Raw genomic sequence first — 13,709 nt, forward strand, 5'->3', positions numbered from 1 at the left:
GTGCGTCTGTGTGTGCGCGTGTGTCTGTGTGTGGTGTGCCTGTGTGCATGTCTGTCTGTCTGTCTCTCTCTCTCTGTCTCTCTGTCTCTCTCTCACTGGGTCTGTCTTTCCGGGGAGGGTGTGTCTCTCCCCGTATCTGTGTCTCTATGTGTATGTGCCTCTGTCTCTGTGCATCTGCGTCCATCTGTGTCTGTGTGTGTGTGTGTGTGTGTGTGTGTGTGTGTGTGTGTGTGTGTGTGTCTGTTTTTGTGTGTCTGTCCACTTCCCCTCTTGTTATTTGCTGGTCTGTGATTATTTCCTATGTTTTCTTGCATGTGGTTAACCTGTTTTGGTTGGAGTTTCCCTTCTAGTGCCTTCTATAGGGCTGGACTTGTAGCTAATATTGCTTAAATTTTATCTTTATCATGGAATGACTTAGTTTCTTCAAATGTGATTGAAGATTTGGTAGGTATAGTAGTCTGGGCTGTCATCTGTGGTCTCTTAGAGTCCTGGCCCTTCTAGCTTTTAGGGTCTCCATTAACAAGTCAGGTGTAATTATGTAAAAATGTAATTATGTAAGATGTATATCTTCCTATGTTTCTTGGTCTTTTTCCCATGAAGCCTTTAATATTCTTTGTTATGTACATTTAAAATTGTATTAAGTGCTGAGGGGAATTTCTTTTCTGGTCCAGTCTACTTAGTGTTCTGTATGCTTCTTGTACTTTATTTGATAGGTTGCAGTCTAGGAATCTGCTTTGGGATGATTGTAATTCTAGGTGTTGATATCTGGTCTTGTCTTTGTTAGGTGGGTATTTTGTTCCTTAGTTTCTGTTGAGCTCTTTCTTTGGAGGGTGTGATGACTGGGAAGGAATTCTTCTCAGATCCTGCTAGGTGTGGGATCTGGGTAAAATTTGTTTCTAGGTATTGGGAGCTGACACTTAGGAATTAAGATGGGCTAAGGTGGAGAGGGGAAAGCTGGGTGTTCCACCAGGATCTACTTAGTCCCATTGGTATGGGGAAAGAGAGTAATGAGAGGCCCCAAGAGGTAATCTGCTAAGAAGATGGATATGAAACTGTGGGATTCAATATGGAGAAGAGGGAGAGTGGAGGCCTGATGCTTGACTGCCTGCCTCACTGGCCTACTTGCTGCTTAGCTGGAAGCTTCCCAAGGAATGTCTTCAAGATATGGGGGCTGGAATAACAGGATGAGTGGGGAGGAAGACTGGAGAAGATCTTTGTGATCCACTGGAGATGGAGGCAGAGAGGAGGGGCAGGCTACAGCAGGTAGTCAGATACAGAGCTAGGGATAAGACTGGGGGAAATGGATTTAGAGAAGAGGGAGAGGTAAAGATCTGCAGTTAGCACTTGCCCTCCAGACAGAGAAGCAGGTAGGCTGTTTTATGATAAAACATATAGAAGATTTGAGGTCAATACTGGTCCTATACAGTGGACCACAGTAAATACATGTTGGATAAATCTGTATGTATAGAGTCCATTTTCTACTCACTCTTCCACAGGTCTCATTAGTTCTGTCTTTATTTTTCCCCACAAAGCTTAATCCAGACCCAAGAATAAGATGGCAGACACATTGATGCTATTTTCTTCCTTTTCTGAATTTGGGCTATTTTAATTGGATCAGCTGAACAATGAGGGATTAAATAAATTCAAGTTACTCCTACAGGGGAATATAGATCCTGGGCACAGCTCAATACCATAGGTCACACTGAAGGCCAAGTTGGGAAACTGGTTTACCTGATGAAAAAATACTACCCAAGATGGCAGGTGTGGAACATGGCCCTCAAAATCTTTGGCAAGGTAAACCTGACAGATATGTGTGAAAAGAGTAAAACAGAGTCTACCTGTGATGCTAAGGAACTATCTAGGACAAGCTGTTTTCTTGGACACTGGATCATTTGAGGAACACTGAAGAAGCAGCACAGGGTTAAAAGCTGTTACTCTGGCTAGGTCTTGGGAATAATTTGCCTCCATGTATCTACTAAAATGATTTAAGGAACTGAGTGATAATGCCTATTGAGTGTACCTGTGCCTAAATTATAAACCAAGTCAAAACTTTTGAAGAATCTTGGATATAATCAACTTATTTGCTGAAATGAGTAATGGGCCAACAAACTGAAATAAGTACTATTGGTGATTCTTTTGTGAAATTCCAGATGTTGAAAATGTGTGAGTAGCATCCAGGTTCCATATGTAAGGCTCTATACTTACAAGTGTGTGTGTGTGTGTGTGTGTGTGTGTGTATTTACACATACATTATCTCCTTTGAACTTCATTTAACCCCTCTGAAGTCAGAATAGCAAGGGAACTTTGTGCCTGATGTTAGAGCAAGAGCGGGAAAGAGGTCTCCCCCCCCACCAATGTTTGTACCGCATTTTTTCCTCAGTTGAGCTGCAGCAGCTTGCTTGGCTCCAGTTTTACTAAACCCAGATTGCCATATAATCACGACACAGAAAAATTCTGACTCCCATTCTAACCATTCCTAAAGCTCTATTACTGGTAAATCTCATGATCCTCTTGACATCTGTTTCAGGGACAAAAAGGACCATGGAGTCAGAGGATGTTGAGAAGATTGAAGACCATGTTTCTGAAGAGGAAATTCTCTCTGAGGACAAAGACTTTGGTCAGCTTTTGTATGTTTTTATAGCTTTATGATGGCAGGGTTAGTTCCTAAGGACCGTTAATAAGTTGAACAGTTTACCTCCCATGGGCCACTGTTCTCAGTCATTCAAAGTCAATAAAACTGGATGTATGACCTAGTCAAAAATCAAAACCATATTGACTTCAGAATATCAAGCAAACAGTATTTAGAAATGCCTAGTCAAAAGTTAGCATAGGGGGCTTAAATACTTAAGAACACTTGCTGCTATTCCACAAGTCCTGGATTCATTTCCAAATACCTATATGGCTAAGAAAGAGGGAAAGTGGATAGAAAGGAGGAAGGGTGGGCAGAGAGAAGGGCATGAGTGGGCAGTGAGAATCTTAACACTATGAATCTAAAGAGAATTCAATGCTTTGATCATGTATGTCTCTTTTCCATTCTTCCTGACTTAGATGATAGAAGGGACTACAGAACCGTAATAAAGGAAAAATTTTGTATTGTATGGGATAAGAGTTCTTTGCTTGGAGAATCTGCAACTTTGAATCATGGAGTCACTGAGAAAGACCAAAAGCTGTTGGAGCGTATCTTTGAAGCAGATATGGAAACCTACAAGATACCACAAACAGTAATCCTTCAGGGAGCTGCTGGAATTGGGAAGACAACGTTGTTGAGAAAGGCAATGTTAGAATGGGCAGATGGCAATCTCTACCAGCAATTTACCTACGCTTTTTATCTGAGTGGGAGAGAAATTAGCCAAGTGAAAGAGAAAAGCTTTGCTCAGTTAATATCCAAGAATTGGCCTAGCTCTGAAGGCCCCATTGAACAGATCCTGTCCAAGCCCAGAAATCTCCTGTTTATAATTGATAGTTTTGATGAGCTGGACTTCTCCTTTGAAGAGCCAGAGTTTGCACTATGTAATGATTGGACCCAGAAGCAGCCAGTGTCCTTTCTTATTAGCAGTTTGCTGAGGAAAGTGATGCTTCCTGAGTCATTCTTATTAGTAACAGCAAGATCCACAGCTTGGAAGAGATTGAAGCCCTTGTTACATAAACCTCATTGTGTAAAGCTGCCAGGACTGTCTAAGAATGCAAGGATGGACTACATTCACCATTTGTTGAAAGATAAGACATGGGCTACGGATGCGATCTGTTCAATAAGAAAGAATGAGAGGCTTTTCAACATGTGCCATGTCTGCCACGTGTGCCAGGTGATCTGTACATGTCTGAAGGAGCAAGTGGAGAAAGGTGGCAATATTGCTGTGATCTGCCAAACCACCACAGCTCTGTTCACATACTATATCTGCAGCTTATTTTCACAGATAGATTGGAGCGTTATTACTCTGCCCAATGAAACACTAGTGAGGAGCCTGTGCCAGGCAGCTGCTGAAGGCATTTGGACTATGAATCATATACTATACAAGAAAAATCTCAGAAAGCATGAGTTAACTAGAGATGACATCTCAGTTTTCCTGGATGTGAAGGTTCTTCAGAAGGACACAGAGTATGGAAACTGCTTTGCATTCTCTCACCTCCATATTCAGGAGTTTTTTGCAGCTTTGTTCTACTTGTTAAGAGAGAATCCAGAAGAAAAAGACTACCCCATCAAACGCTTTGAAAACTTGCATCTGTTACTTGAAAGCAACCATTTTCACGATCCTCATTTGGAACAGATGAAATGCTTTTTGTTCGGTCTACTGAATAAAGACCGAGTACAACAACTGGAGGAAACCTTCAAATTTACAATATCCATGGACATAAAAGGGGAGTTACTTATGTGTTTGGAAGCATTAGAAAAGGGTGACTCTTATCTATCACAGCTGAGACTTATGGACTTGCTTCACTGTCTCTATGAGACTCAAGATAAAGAATTTATAACTCAGGCACTGAGCTATTTCCCAAAGATTGCTCTGAAGGTTGATGAAGAAGCCCAGTTGCTTATATATTCATTCTGCCTTAAGCACTGCTACTCTCTACAAACTATTAAACTGACTGTAATGGCAGAGTTAAAAACTAAGTTGGACTTAAAGCCCACAGCTAAAACTTGGTAAGTGTTCAGTTTACTAGTAGCGAAGGAAGTAGATTTTACAGAAGGAACTGTTGCTTAACTAAGATGAAGTAGTAATTTTTTTCTCAACTTTTTTTATTTTATAATTTAATTTTACATATCAGCCATGGATTCCTCTGTCCTCCTCTTCCCACCCTCCCCGCCCCTGACTTCCTCCCAGCCCACCTCCCATTCTCATCTCCTCCAGGGCAAGGACTCCCCTAGGGATTCAGCTCAACCTGATAGCTTCAGTCCAGGCAGGTCCAGTCCCCTCCTCCCAGGCTGAGCAAAATGTCCCTGCATAAGCCCCAGGTTCCAAACAGACATCATGAGGTGTGCCGGCAAATGGATGAATCTAGGGAAAAAAAATCATGCTGAATGAGGTAACCCAGACTCAGAAAGACAAACATGGTATGTACTTATAGGAGGATACTAGATGTAAAACAAAGATGACTAGACTGCTACTCACAACTCCAGGGAGGCTACCTAAGAAAACAGGACCCTAAGAAAGACACAGGGATCACCCAATGACAGAGAAATGGATGAGATCTACGTGAGCAACCTGGACATGAGTGGGGATAATGAAGGGCAAGGATCGAGGGAAAGAGAGCTTAGGAGAGCGGGAGATCTCAGCTGGATCAAGAAGAGAGAGGGAGAACAAGGAATAAGAGACCATGATAAATGAAGACCACATGGGAATAGGAACAAGCAAAGTGCTATAGAGATCCCCAGAAATCCACATAGATACCTCCACAATAGACTACTGGCAATGGTCGAGAGAAAGCCTGAACTGACCTACTCTGGTGATCGGATAGCCAAACACCCTAACTGTCATGCTACAAATCTCATCCAATGACTGAGGGAAGCGGATGCAGAGATCCACTTTCAGGCCCCAGGTGGAGCTCCAGGGGGAATTTTATGATCGAGAATTGTTGAGACCAAGATTGGAAAAGCACAGGGATAAATAGCCAAACTAATGGAAACACATGAACTATGAACCAATAGCTGAGGAGCCCCCAACTGGATCAGGCCCTCTGGATAAGTGAGACAGTTGATTAGCTTGAACTGTTTGGGAGGCACCAGGCAGTGAGACTGAGACCTGTCCATAGTGCATGAGCTGGCTGAAGTAATAATTTTTTAGAAAATCCATCCAGAAATCTTTCTGAGGCTAACATACTTGGTCTTCTATCTGCCCTGCCCCCTAAACTCTGCTCCTCTATATATGATTTTTACCCTATCCCTTTCATCAAGTTGGCTATTCTGAGTCTCTCCATCTAAACCTGTGAAAAGACTTGAATTTGTATATTTAACTAAAATGAACAGCATATTCTGTAGCATACAGTTATACAGTGGACAAGATGCTTAATGTATTACCCAGTTTAAATCTGATGCCAAAGGAACTGTGAACTCTTACATAGTAACTTACCTATGAGGTTACAATTCTAAAAATTCCAAATATGGGTGTTTATCTAGAAAATACGTAGATTCAAATTGATTCAAACATATATTGAACAGTACCTATTAGGCAGCAACTATTGCTCACGTAAGTGCCAGTCATTCGATGGATGATGTATTTGATCTCCCACTTTCCTCAGGGGTTGATGCTATCTTTTTCAATTTGACTTAAGAAAAAGCTGAGTTAATTGAAGGCATAGTCATGACTGAGGTCACCATCAGATTATAAGTCCTTGGCTTATAACTTTTGTGTTGGGGGGAAAAAAAGCTGCTCCACTGTCTAATTGGAAAAACATCCCTCTGTTATGACAACACATTTCATTCCTATCTCAATGTTTCTCACCATTTAAGATATTTGTAAATAGGAAGCTCTTGAATGGTTTCACAAATTAAGACCTCAAGTCATATTCTACCACTCCACAGCATCATTCATTATTCTCCTTCCCCAAAGTTGGGACTTAAAGAACTCACCATCTTAAAACATGCTAGATATTACTGTGAAGTGACATCCCAGCCTCGTTCATTTCAATTTCAATTCAATACAGAGGGATGGGGAGATAGTTCATTTGGGAAAGCACCTGCCTTAAAAGCATTAAGGCATTTCAACACCTAAACCCACTTTTAAAAAGAAAACACATTTGCTGAGTGACATGTATGTATAATCACAGTGCTGGGGGAGACAGAGTCAAGCAGATCCCTGGAACTCGCCAGCCAGCATAGCCAATTTGGCAGTTTGCAGGCCAGTGAGAAAACCTGTCTCAGAAACAAAGTTCTACACCTGAGGAGGAACAACTGATGTCCTCTGATCTCCCTGTATGAGTGCATAAACATGCACATACACCTGGAGGAAAACACACAAGGTTGGATGTGGTTGATCCCACCTTTAATCTCAGCACTCCAGAGGCAGAGGTAGCTCTGTTCATTTGAGGTCAGGTTGGTCTATGTAGCAAGTTCTAGACGAACTAGCCAGGGATATACAGGGGAACGCTGTCTCAAAAGAACAACAAAAAATCCAAAGCAAAATAAAAAGTAGAACATGCAGATATTTGGATCAGACTTATTCATCTTGAGGTTTTCCCTCCAAAGTGAAGTCTCTGTAGTTTTTATTACATATATGTTGAGCAAACGGGTGATAATTTGGGGGAGGAGGGCTTGGATAAATAAAACCTTGGGGTAGCCAAGAGAAGATGTCCTGGTGGACTATCCATAGCAAAAAATGTACCTAATGTTCTTTTATAGCATGTTTTTGTCCAATAGCATCTTCTAAGGCTAAAGTGGCTGGTCTTTCCTTTTTCTAATTGCACAGTTTCGAGGATGCTATTGCTGGAATCACTCACTGCTGGAAAGATTTGTTTTCTGTGCTTCATAAAAATGAATCCCTGAGAGAAATGGATCTGTATGAAAGCAGACTTAATAAATCATTGATGAATATTTTAAGTGAAGAATTAAGTCATCCAAGGTGTAAACTACAAAAATTACTGTAAGTCTTAAATGGGGAATTGTTCTGTGTGTGCTGTTTTTCAAAACAGGGTTTCTCTGTGTAATGGTCCTTGCTGTCCTAGAACTTGCTCTGTGGACCAAGCTGGCCTGGAACTCAGAAATCAACCTTCCTCTTCCTCCCAAATGCTGGGATTAAAGGCATGGGCCAACATCACCAGGCACGTGGGAAATTTTAATGGAATATTCCCATTGTTTTTCTTTGCCCTCCCTTCCACCATTACTTGTTAGGGAAAATCAGTAGTAAATAGAAACGGTCATATGACATAGTTTTTGGTCAATGAGGGGTGATAGTGGTCCCATAGCACCCTGTTGCCTAGTAGACCCAGTTACTATGTGTAAAGACAGTTGTTCATGTTTGCACAAGACCAAAATCACAAAATGTTATAAAATAAAATCTTCATTAAGTGATGTGTGACTATACATAACAACCATTGTGCAAAATAGTCTAATAACTTGAACAATGGAGATATCTACTAAAGACATAGGAACATTATTTGTTCTGGGAAAGATAGCAATGGTTGTAGAAGCTGGTGGCATGTTTGTTTTGTTTTATTTTGGGTTTTTTTGGTCTTTCAAGACAGGGTTTCTCTGTGTAGCTTTGCGCCTTTCCTGGAACCTACTTTTTAGCCCAGGTTGGCCTGGAACTCATAGAGATCCTCCTGGCTCTACCTCCCGAGTGCTGGGATTACAGGCATGCGCCACCATCACCCGGCTGGCATGTGGTTTTAAGACTCCATTAGGAATTTTCTAGATGAAGTATGGCATAGAACTATGACCTTAAATTTAGGTCACAAAAGCACTTACAAGACATGACACAGAACTTATTTTATATTAATTTTCTTTTTAATGTTTTATATTTGATAAAAATAAATTGTATTAAAGGTGACAAACAAGTTTAATAACAATCATAAACATATTTATAGCCAACTCTCAAAATAAGGTAGAAGAACAGTGAGGTGAAAATGCTCCATCTATACCTTCCTATTCAGTTCTCTTATGTCACTAGTCTGAGGCAAATCATTTTCTAATCCAGCTAGCTTTGTTTCATTATAGAAACCATTTAACAAACACAGTATGTATTTGTGTCTGTTTTCAATAAAATGCTGTCAAACTTTATCTTTGTTGTATATTGACTAAGTTTGTTTTCATTGCTGATAGGCATTGACATTGCGTTGTGTAAGTACATTACAATTTTTAGTTCATTGCCTTGTTAATAAAACCCCCTTGTGGGTTTTTTCAATTTTCAGTTATTAAAAATGAGACTTCTATGAATATTGTTTAGCTGTTTGTGAGTTTTTTACATCTTTGGTTAAAATGTGAATTATCTGGTTCATAGATACATCTGTTAAATATATGCTAAACAGTTTTACAACAGTTATGCCCACAGGATATGAATGTTCCACCTGCTCCCCACCTGTACCCATTCTTATTGTCAGTCCTAAAATCTTAATTTGATTCCAGAGTTTCTCAATTTAAAATATGCATGTTTGAATATCACTTCTTGTTGGCTCTCCCAAGGACTGGAACCATCTATATGTTCCTCTGTATTTAGTGCCTGTCATGTGATTAATGTCTACTTTCTGATTAGTAATATATACTTAACACCAAACAAATAATACATCCTTGTTCCTAGTATCACCAAAATAGATGCTGTCTTAGAAACTAACTTCCTGCCAAATATTTTTCTTTAGAATCTCATTGTTATGAGCTCTGACCTCAGATTTCAAGCATTATCTAAACCTGTAGGCAGATCAGAGGCCACTGGATGTGTGAAGTTTTTACTCATCTCTAAGCATCTCCTTCACATTGTCTTTCCCCAGATATCATCAGTGCAAATGTAATAACCAATGCTGCCTTTTGGCTAGTGGCTGCTTTTTAAAACAGAAGAGTCCCTCCAAGGAATTGACACTATGGTGGCTATTCTCAGTCTTAGATTCCTTCGTGATAATTCCTTTTCCCCTTCAAAAAATTGCTTCCAATTTATATTTAAATAGTGACTTAGGAGGATTGTTAGCTTTGTAAATAGATGAAACTATTTTCTTGTGGTTGCTTAGTTGGGGATAGAAGGAATGTAGGAAAGAAGAATGCTGGGTAATGAGATGAAAAGGAGGTAAGTAGTCTCCAGATAGTTAGTAGGTAGGATGAAGTATGGACAGATTGAGTTCAGGGCCAAACTGGGCTCTGCAGGAGAATCAAGTATGTTAAAACACAAATGCAATTAGAAGGAAGTAATGAAAAATTGAAAGGTGGCCTTTGTATTTACTCTCTATATTGCTTCTGTATACTCACTGAAGCCCACAGGGTAATAGCATGTTTGCAACAGTATATGTTTCTAATGGCATACATCTGATAATTGATCTTTAATTGTGCATTCACTTTTGTTTTATGGACAGGATTTAAGCATTGCAAGTTCATGTTGCATTGAAGAATTTGGAGTGACCTTGATAATTGTGGTAGTCATTCCTAAAAGTTCAGAGGCTTCCTTCTACCTTCCCCAATATTACCATCTTCATTTCCTGTGAGGTCAAAAAAATTAAGAATGTCAGCTATCATGTTACAAATCCAAACATACTTTTTCCTCAATAGTTCTCTGAAATTCTTTTGGTGCCTTACCTGCAGTATGAAAAACCCAGAGTCAGATAAGAGATGAGAGTGAGAACTGAAATCAGATGAGGAAACTGGGGATGGAGATGATTGTGTAACCACTCTGTATTTATTTCTTATGAAGGTTTGGATCAGTCTGCTTCCTGGATAACTGTCAGGATTTTAGTTTTTTGACTACCTGCCATACCTTGACACATCTTGACCTGAAAGATGTTGACTTAGAAGACAATGGGCTAGAGGGCTTATGCCAAAACTTGGAATCCCAACGATGTAAGTTACGGGTGCTGAGGTAAGCTTGAGTTTTCATTATAACTTTTGTCTTTCCAATAAAAAAGCTGAAGTCAACTTGGTGTTCATAGTGCTGTATAGTTAGTGGAAACCTACTTTCATAGTTCATTTTTCCCCAGTAAGACTGCTCACTCATTGCTCATGAAACATTTTGAATTGTATAATTCTGTGTCTTTATCTTCCAAATGAAGTAAAGGAATAGACCAAGAACTGATGAACATTTAACATTTTTCTCACTTCAATTCTGGGATATAGTGTATCTTTGATTAATGGAAATAGGAAAGCATGTTAGAAAAATGCTCTGTACTTGATTATTGATAATGAATCCCTACTATCTTCAACTGTGGCTCAGAAAAAAGCCTAGAAGGCTGAGAAAGAACAGTGTGGCAACTGTCAACTGTCAAGGTATGCACTCACTGTTGTGTGCTGTCCCTCTTATTGGTGGCACTCAGCTGCTCTTTAGGAATAGGAGAGCCTTAGCCATTATACCTGGACTGCACATTGGATGACAGCTTTTAAGAAAACTCTTTATTTTCCAGTGAAAGTCAGTTAAGTCAGTTTCTCACATGAAACCAGAAAAATAGATTCATCTTAAAAGTTTTTATAATCCCTGAACAATCTGTGAGTCAAGACTGAACCTTAATGCACAAAGGGCCAAGGTAAGTTGCTTCCCACAAATAAAGATTTAAAATCCAAGTACTGGAAAAATAGCAAAGCCTGGAGTAAGACCTTTTAAAAAAATAGGTAAATTCTGTGACCAATGGGGATTTTTTAAGTTTTAGCCATATTTTAAAAGATGAAATTCACTTAATGTAGCACATCTTGGGAGTTGATGGGAAATTCTTGAACATGGGTTGTAAACAGTTGTGAGTGGGTCAGATTGAGATAGAAACTTAACCAGAGGCAAATAGATTTAGTATTAAATCTGTATTATGTGGAAGTCAAGTGAGATGTATGCCACTGGTTCTTGTGTCTAAAAATGAAATCAATAGCAAAAATCCCAGTGTTATTTGGTAGGAAAGATGTTCTTATAGTTTTGGCTGTAGTTCTAAAACAAAAGTTTTGGCACTGAAAGTAGCAGGACTTGATTAAAACAAAAACCTTTTTCTGTTGATCTGAATAATGTCTTCTAATGATGATGCTTGATGTAGATCTAGATAGTAAGCTTTCAGTGGGATATTTTGTGACATGACTTAGGGCCAGCAGTGACTGTTCTGTTGGAAGTTCTCAAATTTTGCAATAACACTACATTGTGGAAGAGTGGTTGTTCTCCAAATGTGGGTGGCCACATGGGTATAATCATTAGTCTTGTAGGCCTCCTCTAAATAGTTCATGTAGGATGGTATTCACTTCCTATTTGCTTTAGATCTCATCAGATTTGGACAATGTGGATGCCCCTCTTAGTCCAGTTTGTCATAGATCATGCTGAGCAGAACTTTCTAAAATTGCATTGTGATATTTTACTCTCTGATTTTATATGATATGAGTCGTGCAAGTATTGAAAAACAATACTTTCCAGGCTTTTCTGCTAACTAGGGTCCCTTATTGTAAGAATTTTGCAAATGTAGGGATAAAAAAATTCTAGAAAAGTGTACTTGTAGAGAGACATTTCAGATCTTGTCTTGTTTCAGTATCTGGACATACTGAAAAGGTACACATTATGAGTAATATTCATGGGAATGTTTCACTATAATTCAATTTTATCTCAAGAAACGAAAGACCTATTCTTTCTCATGGTAGATGTTTTATGTAGTCAGAAATAAACACACAGAGGCTTATATTAATTACAGACTGTCTGGCCTATGGCTCAGATTTCATGCTAGCTAGCTAGCTATTATAACTGAACCAATTCCTATTATGTGTTGCCACATGGCCATGGCATTACCGGTCTGCTGGCATCTTGTTGCTCCTTGGGTAGCAGGCTGGCATCTCCCCCAATTCTGCCCTATTTCTCTCTATATCTCTGCTTGGATTTCCTGCCTGCCTCTAATCTGCCTTGCCATAGGCCAAAGTAGCTATATTATTAGCCAATGGGAGCAACACATATTCACAGCATACAGAAAGACATCCCATAGCACTTTCCCTTTTCTGTCTAGTCAAAAAGGAAGGTTTTCATTTTAACATAGTAAAATTACACAAAACAAAACAGGTATCCAGCAAGAATTACAACTACAATATCTAGTCTATTATTTGGCAAAATTAAAGAAAATACTCTATCATCTACCTTTGGGAATCTAAAGTTTCATATCTAATTTTTCTTTTATTGTAACCAAGAAAAACTATGTCTAATCTTTAACTCCATTGAAGACCATAGAAGGATATAATATTATCTGAGTAAATAAGAAGTGCATTGTAAGCAACTTCCAAAATTCCAGAAATGACAGAGATATCTGGCTGCCTGAACAGTCACCCAAATTTCTCAGCATTCTTGGGCATCCATTTTCAGCCTTCAGGACTAGAGTCTCTGGCAGACATTTTAGAGAAGCAGGAAAGTTAAAAGATTGTCTCAACTATTGGCAAAGTTCAGTGGCCACTTTTCTGTGTCCTGCAGAATGTCTGGCAGTCTTCTGTGAAGCAGGAACCTGAAGGACCATCTCACCTTAATTTGGCAAAGTTCAGTGGTCACTTTCATATGGGTCCTGCATGTCCAGTTTATACAACATATTGTGAAGAAGTCCAGGCAAGAGCAATTTCTTGTCCAAATGGCTAGCCTTTTTCACATTGTAAGCAAACTCCATAATGAATTTCTTCAATGCTCAGTTCTCTTTAAAGTAGATGGGTGTTGCCAGGAGGACATGTCTCACTGTCCAGAAACGTCTAAGTTCTTAAAACATTTTGCCATATTCTGTAGGTTTTTGAAGTGTTTAAAGATTCCTACCTAATTGAAATATATGTATGTGTACCTAGAAAACTTAACCAAATTTATAGTCATGTTAGTTATCATAGATGACTATTAATCTGTATTGCTTAATGATACATTACAATTTTAAGTGAGTTGCATAAACAAAATATCTTAAACAAAGAGTAGAAATATATATATAGTAAAACAAAATTAACTTTAAATTTGTATCAATAAACTAAAATCCATAGCAATGTAAACATTTCAAACAAGTTGTTGCTCTTTAAAAGTAGATTCAATAATCTACCCTTTCATCCTATCATATCTATATCCACTCAGAGATTAGAAAGAGATTGTATTTATAATCACCCCCTTTAAATAAAA

At 39.0% G+C, this 13,709-nt stretch overlaps 1 protein-coding gene across 1 annotated transcript in view; it reads left to right on the plus strand.

Annotated features, from left to right (window-relative positions):
* Positions 1-2,541: 2,541 nt before the first annotated feature.
* Nlrp14 (NLR family pyrin domain containing 14) overlaps positions 2,542-13,709 on the plus strand; it is a 34,727-nt gene continuing 23,559 nt past the window's right edge. Inside the window, exons 1-4 of the mRNA XM_036181932.1 lie at positions 2,542-2,617; positions 3,049-4,639; positions 7,401-7,574; positions 10,323-10,487. Coding sequence (XP_036037825.1) covers positions 2,542-2,617; positions 3,049-4,639; positions 7,401-7,574; positions 10,323-10,487 — 2,006 coding nt within the window. The remainder of the gene's footprint in view (positions 2,618-3,048; positions 4,640-7,400; positions 7,575-10,322; positions 10,488-13,709) is intronic.

Source organism: Onychomys torridus, chromosome 1, assembly GCF_903995425.1.
Source record: "Onychomys torridus chromosome 1, mOncTor1.1, whole genome shotgun sequence".
Lineage (NCBI taxonomy): Eukaryota > Metazoa > Chordata > Mammalia > Rodentia > Cricetidae > Onychomys > Onychomys torridus.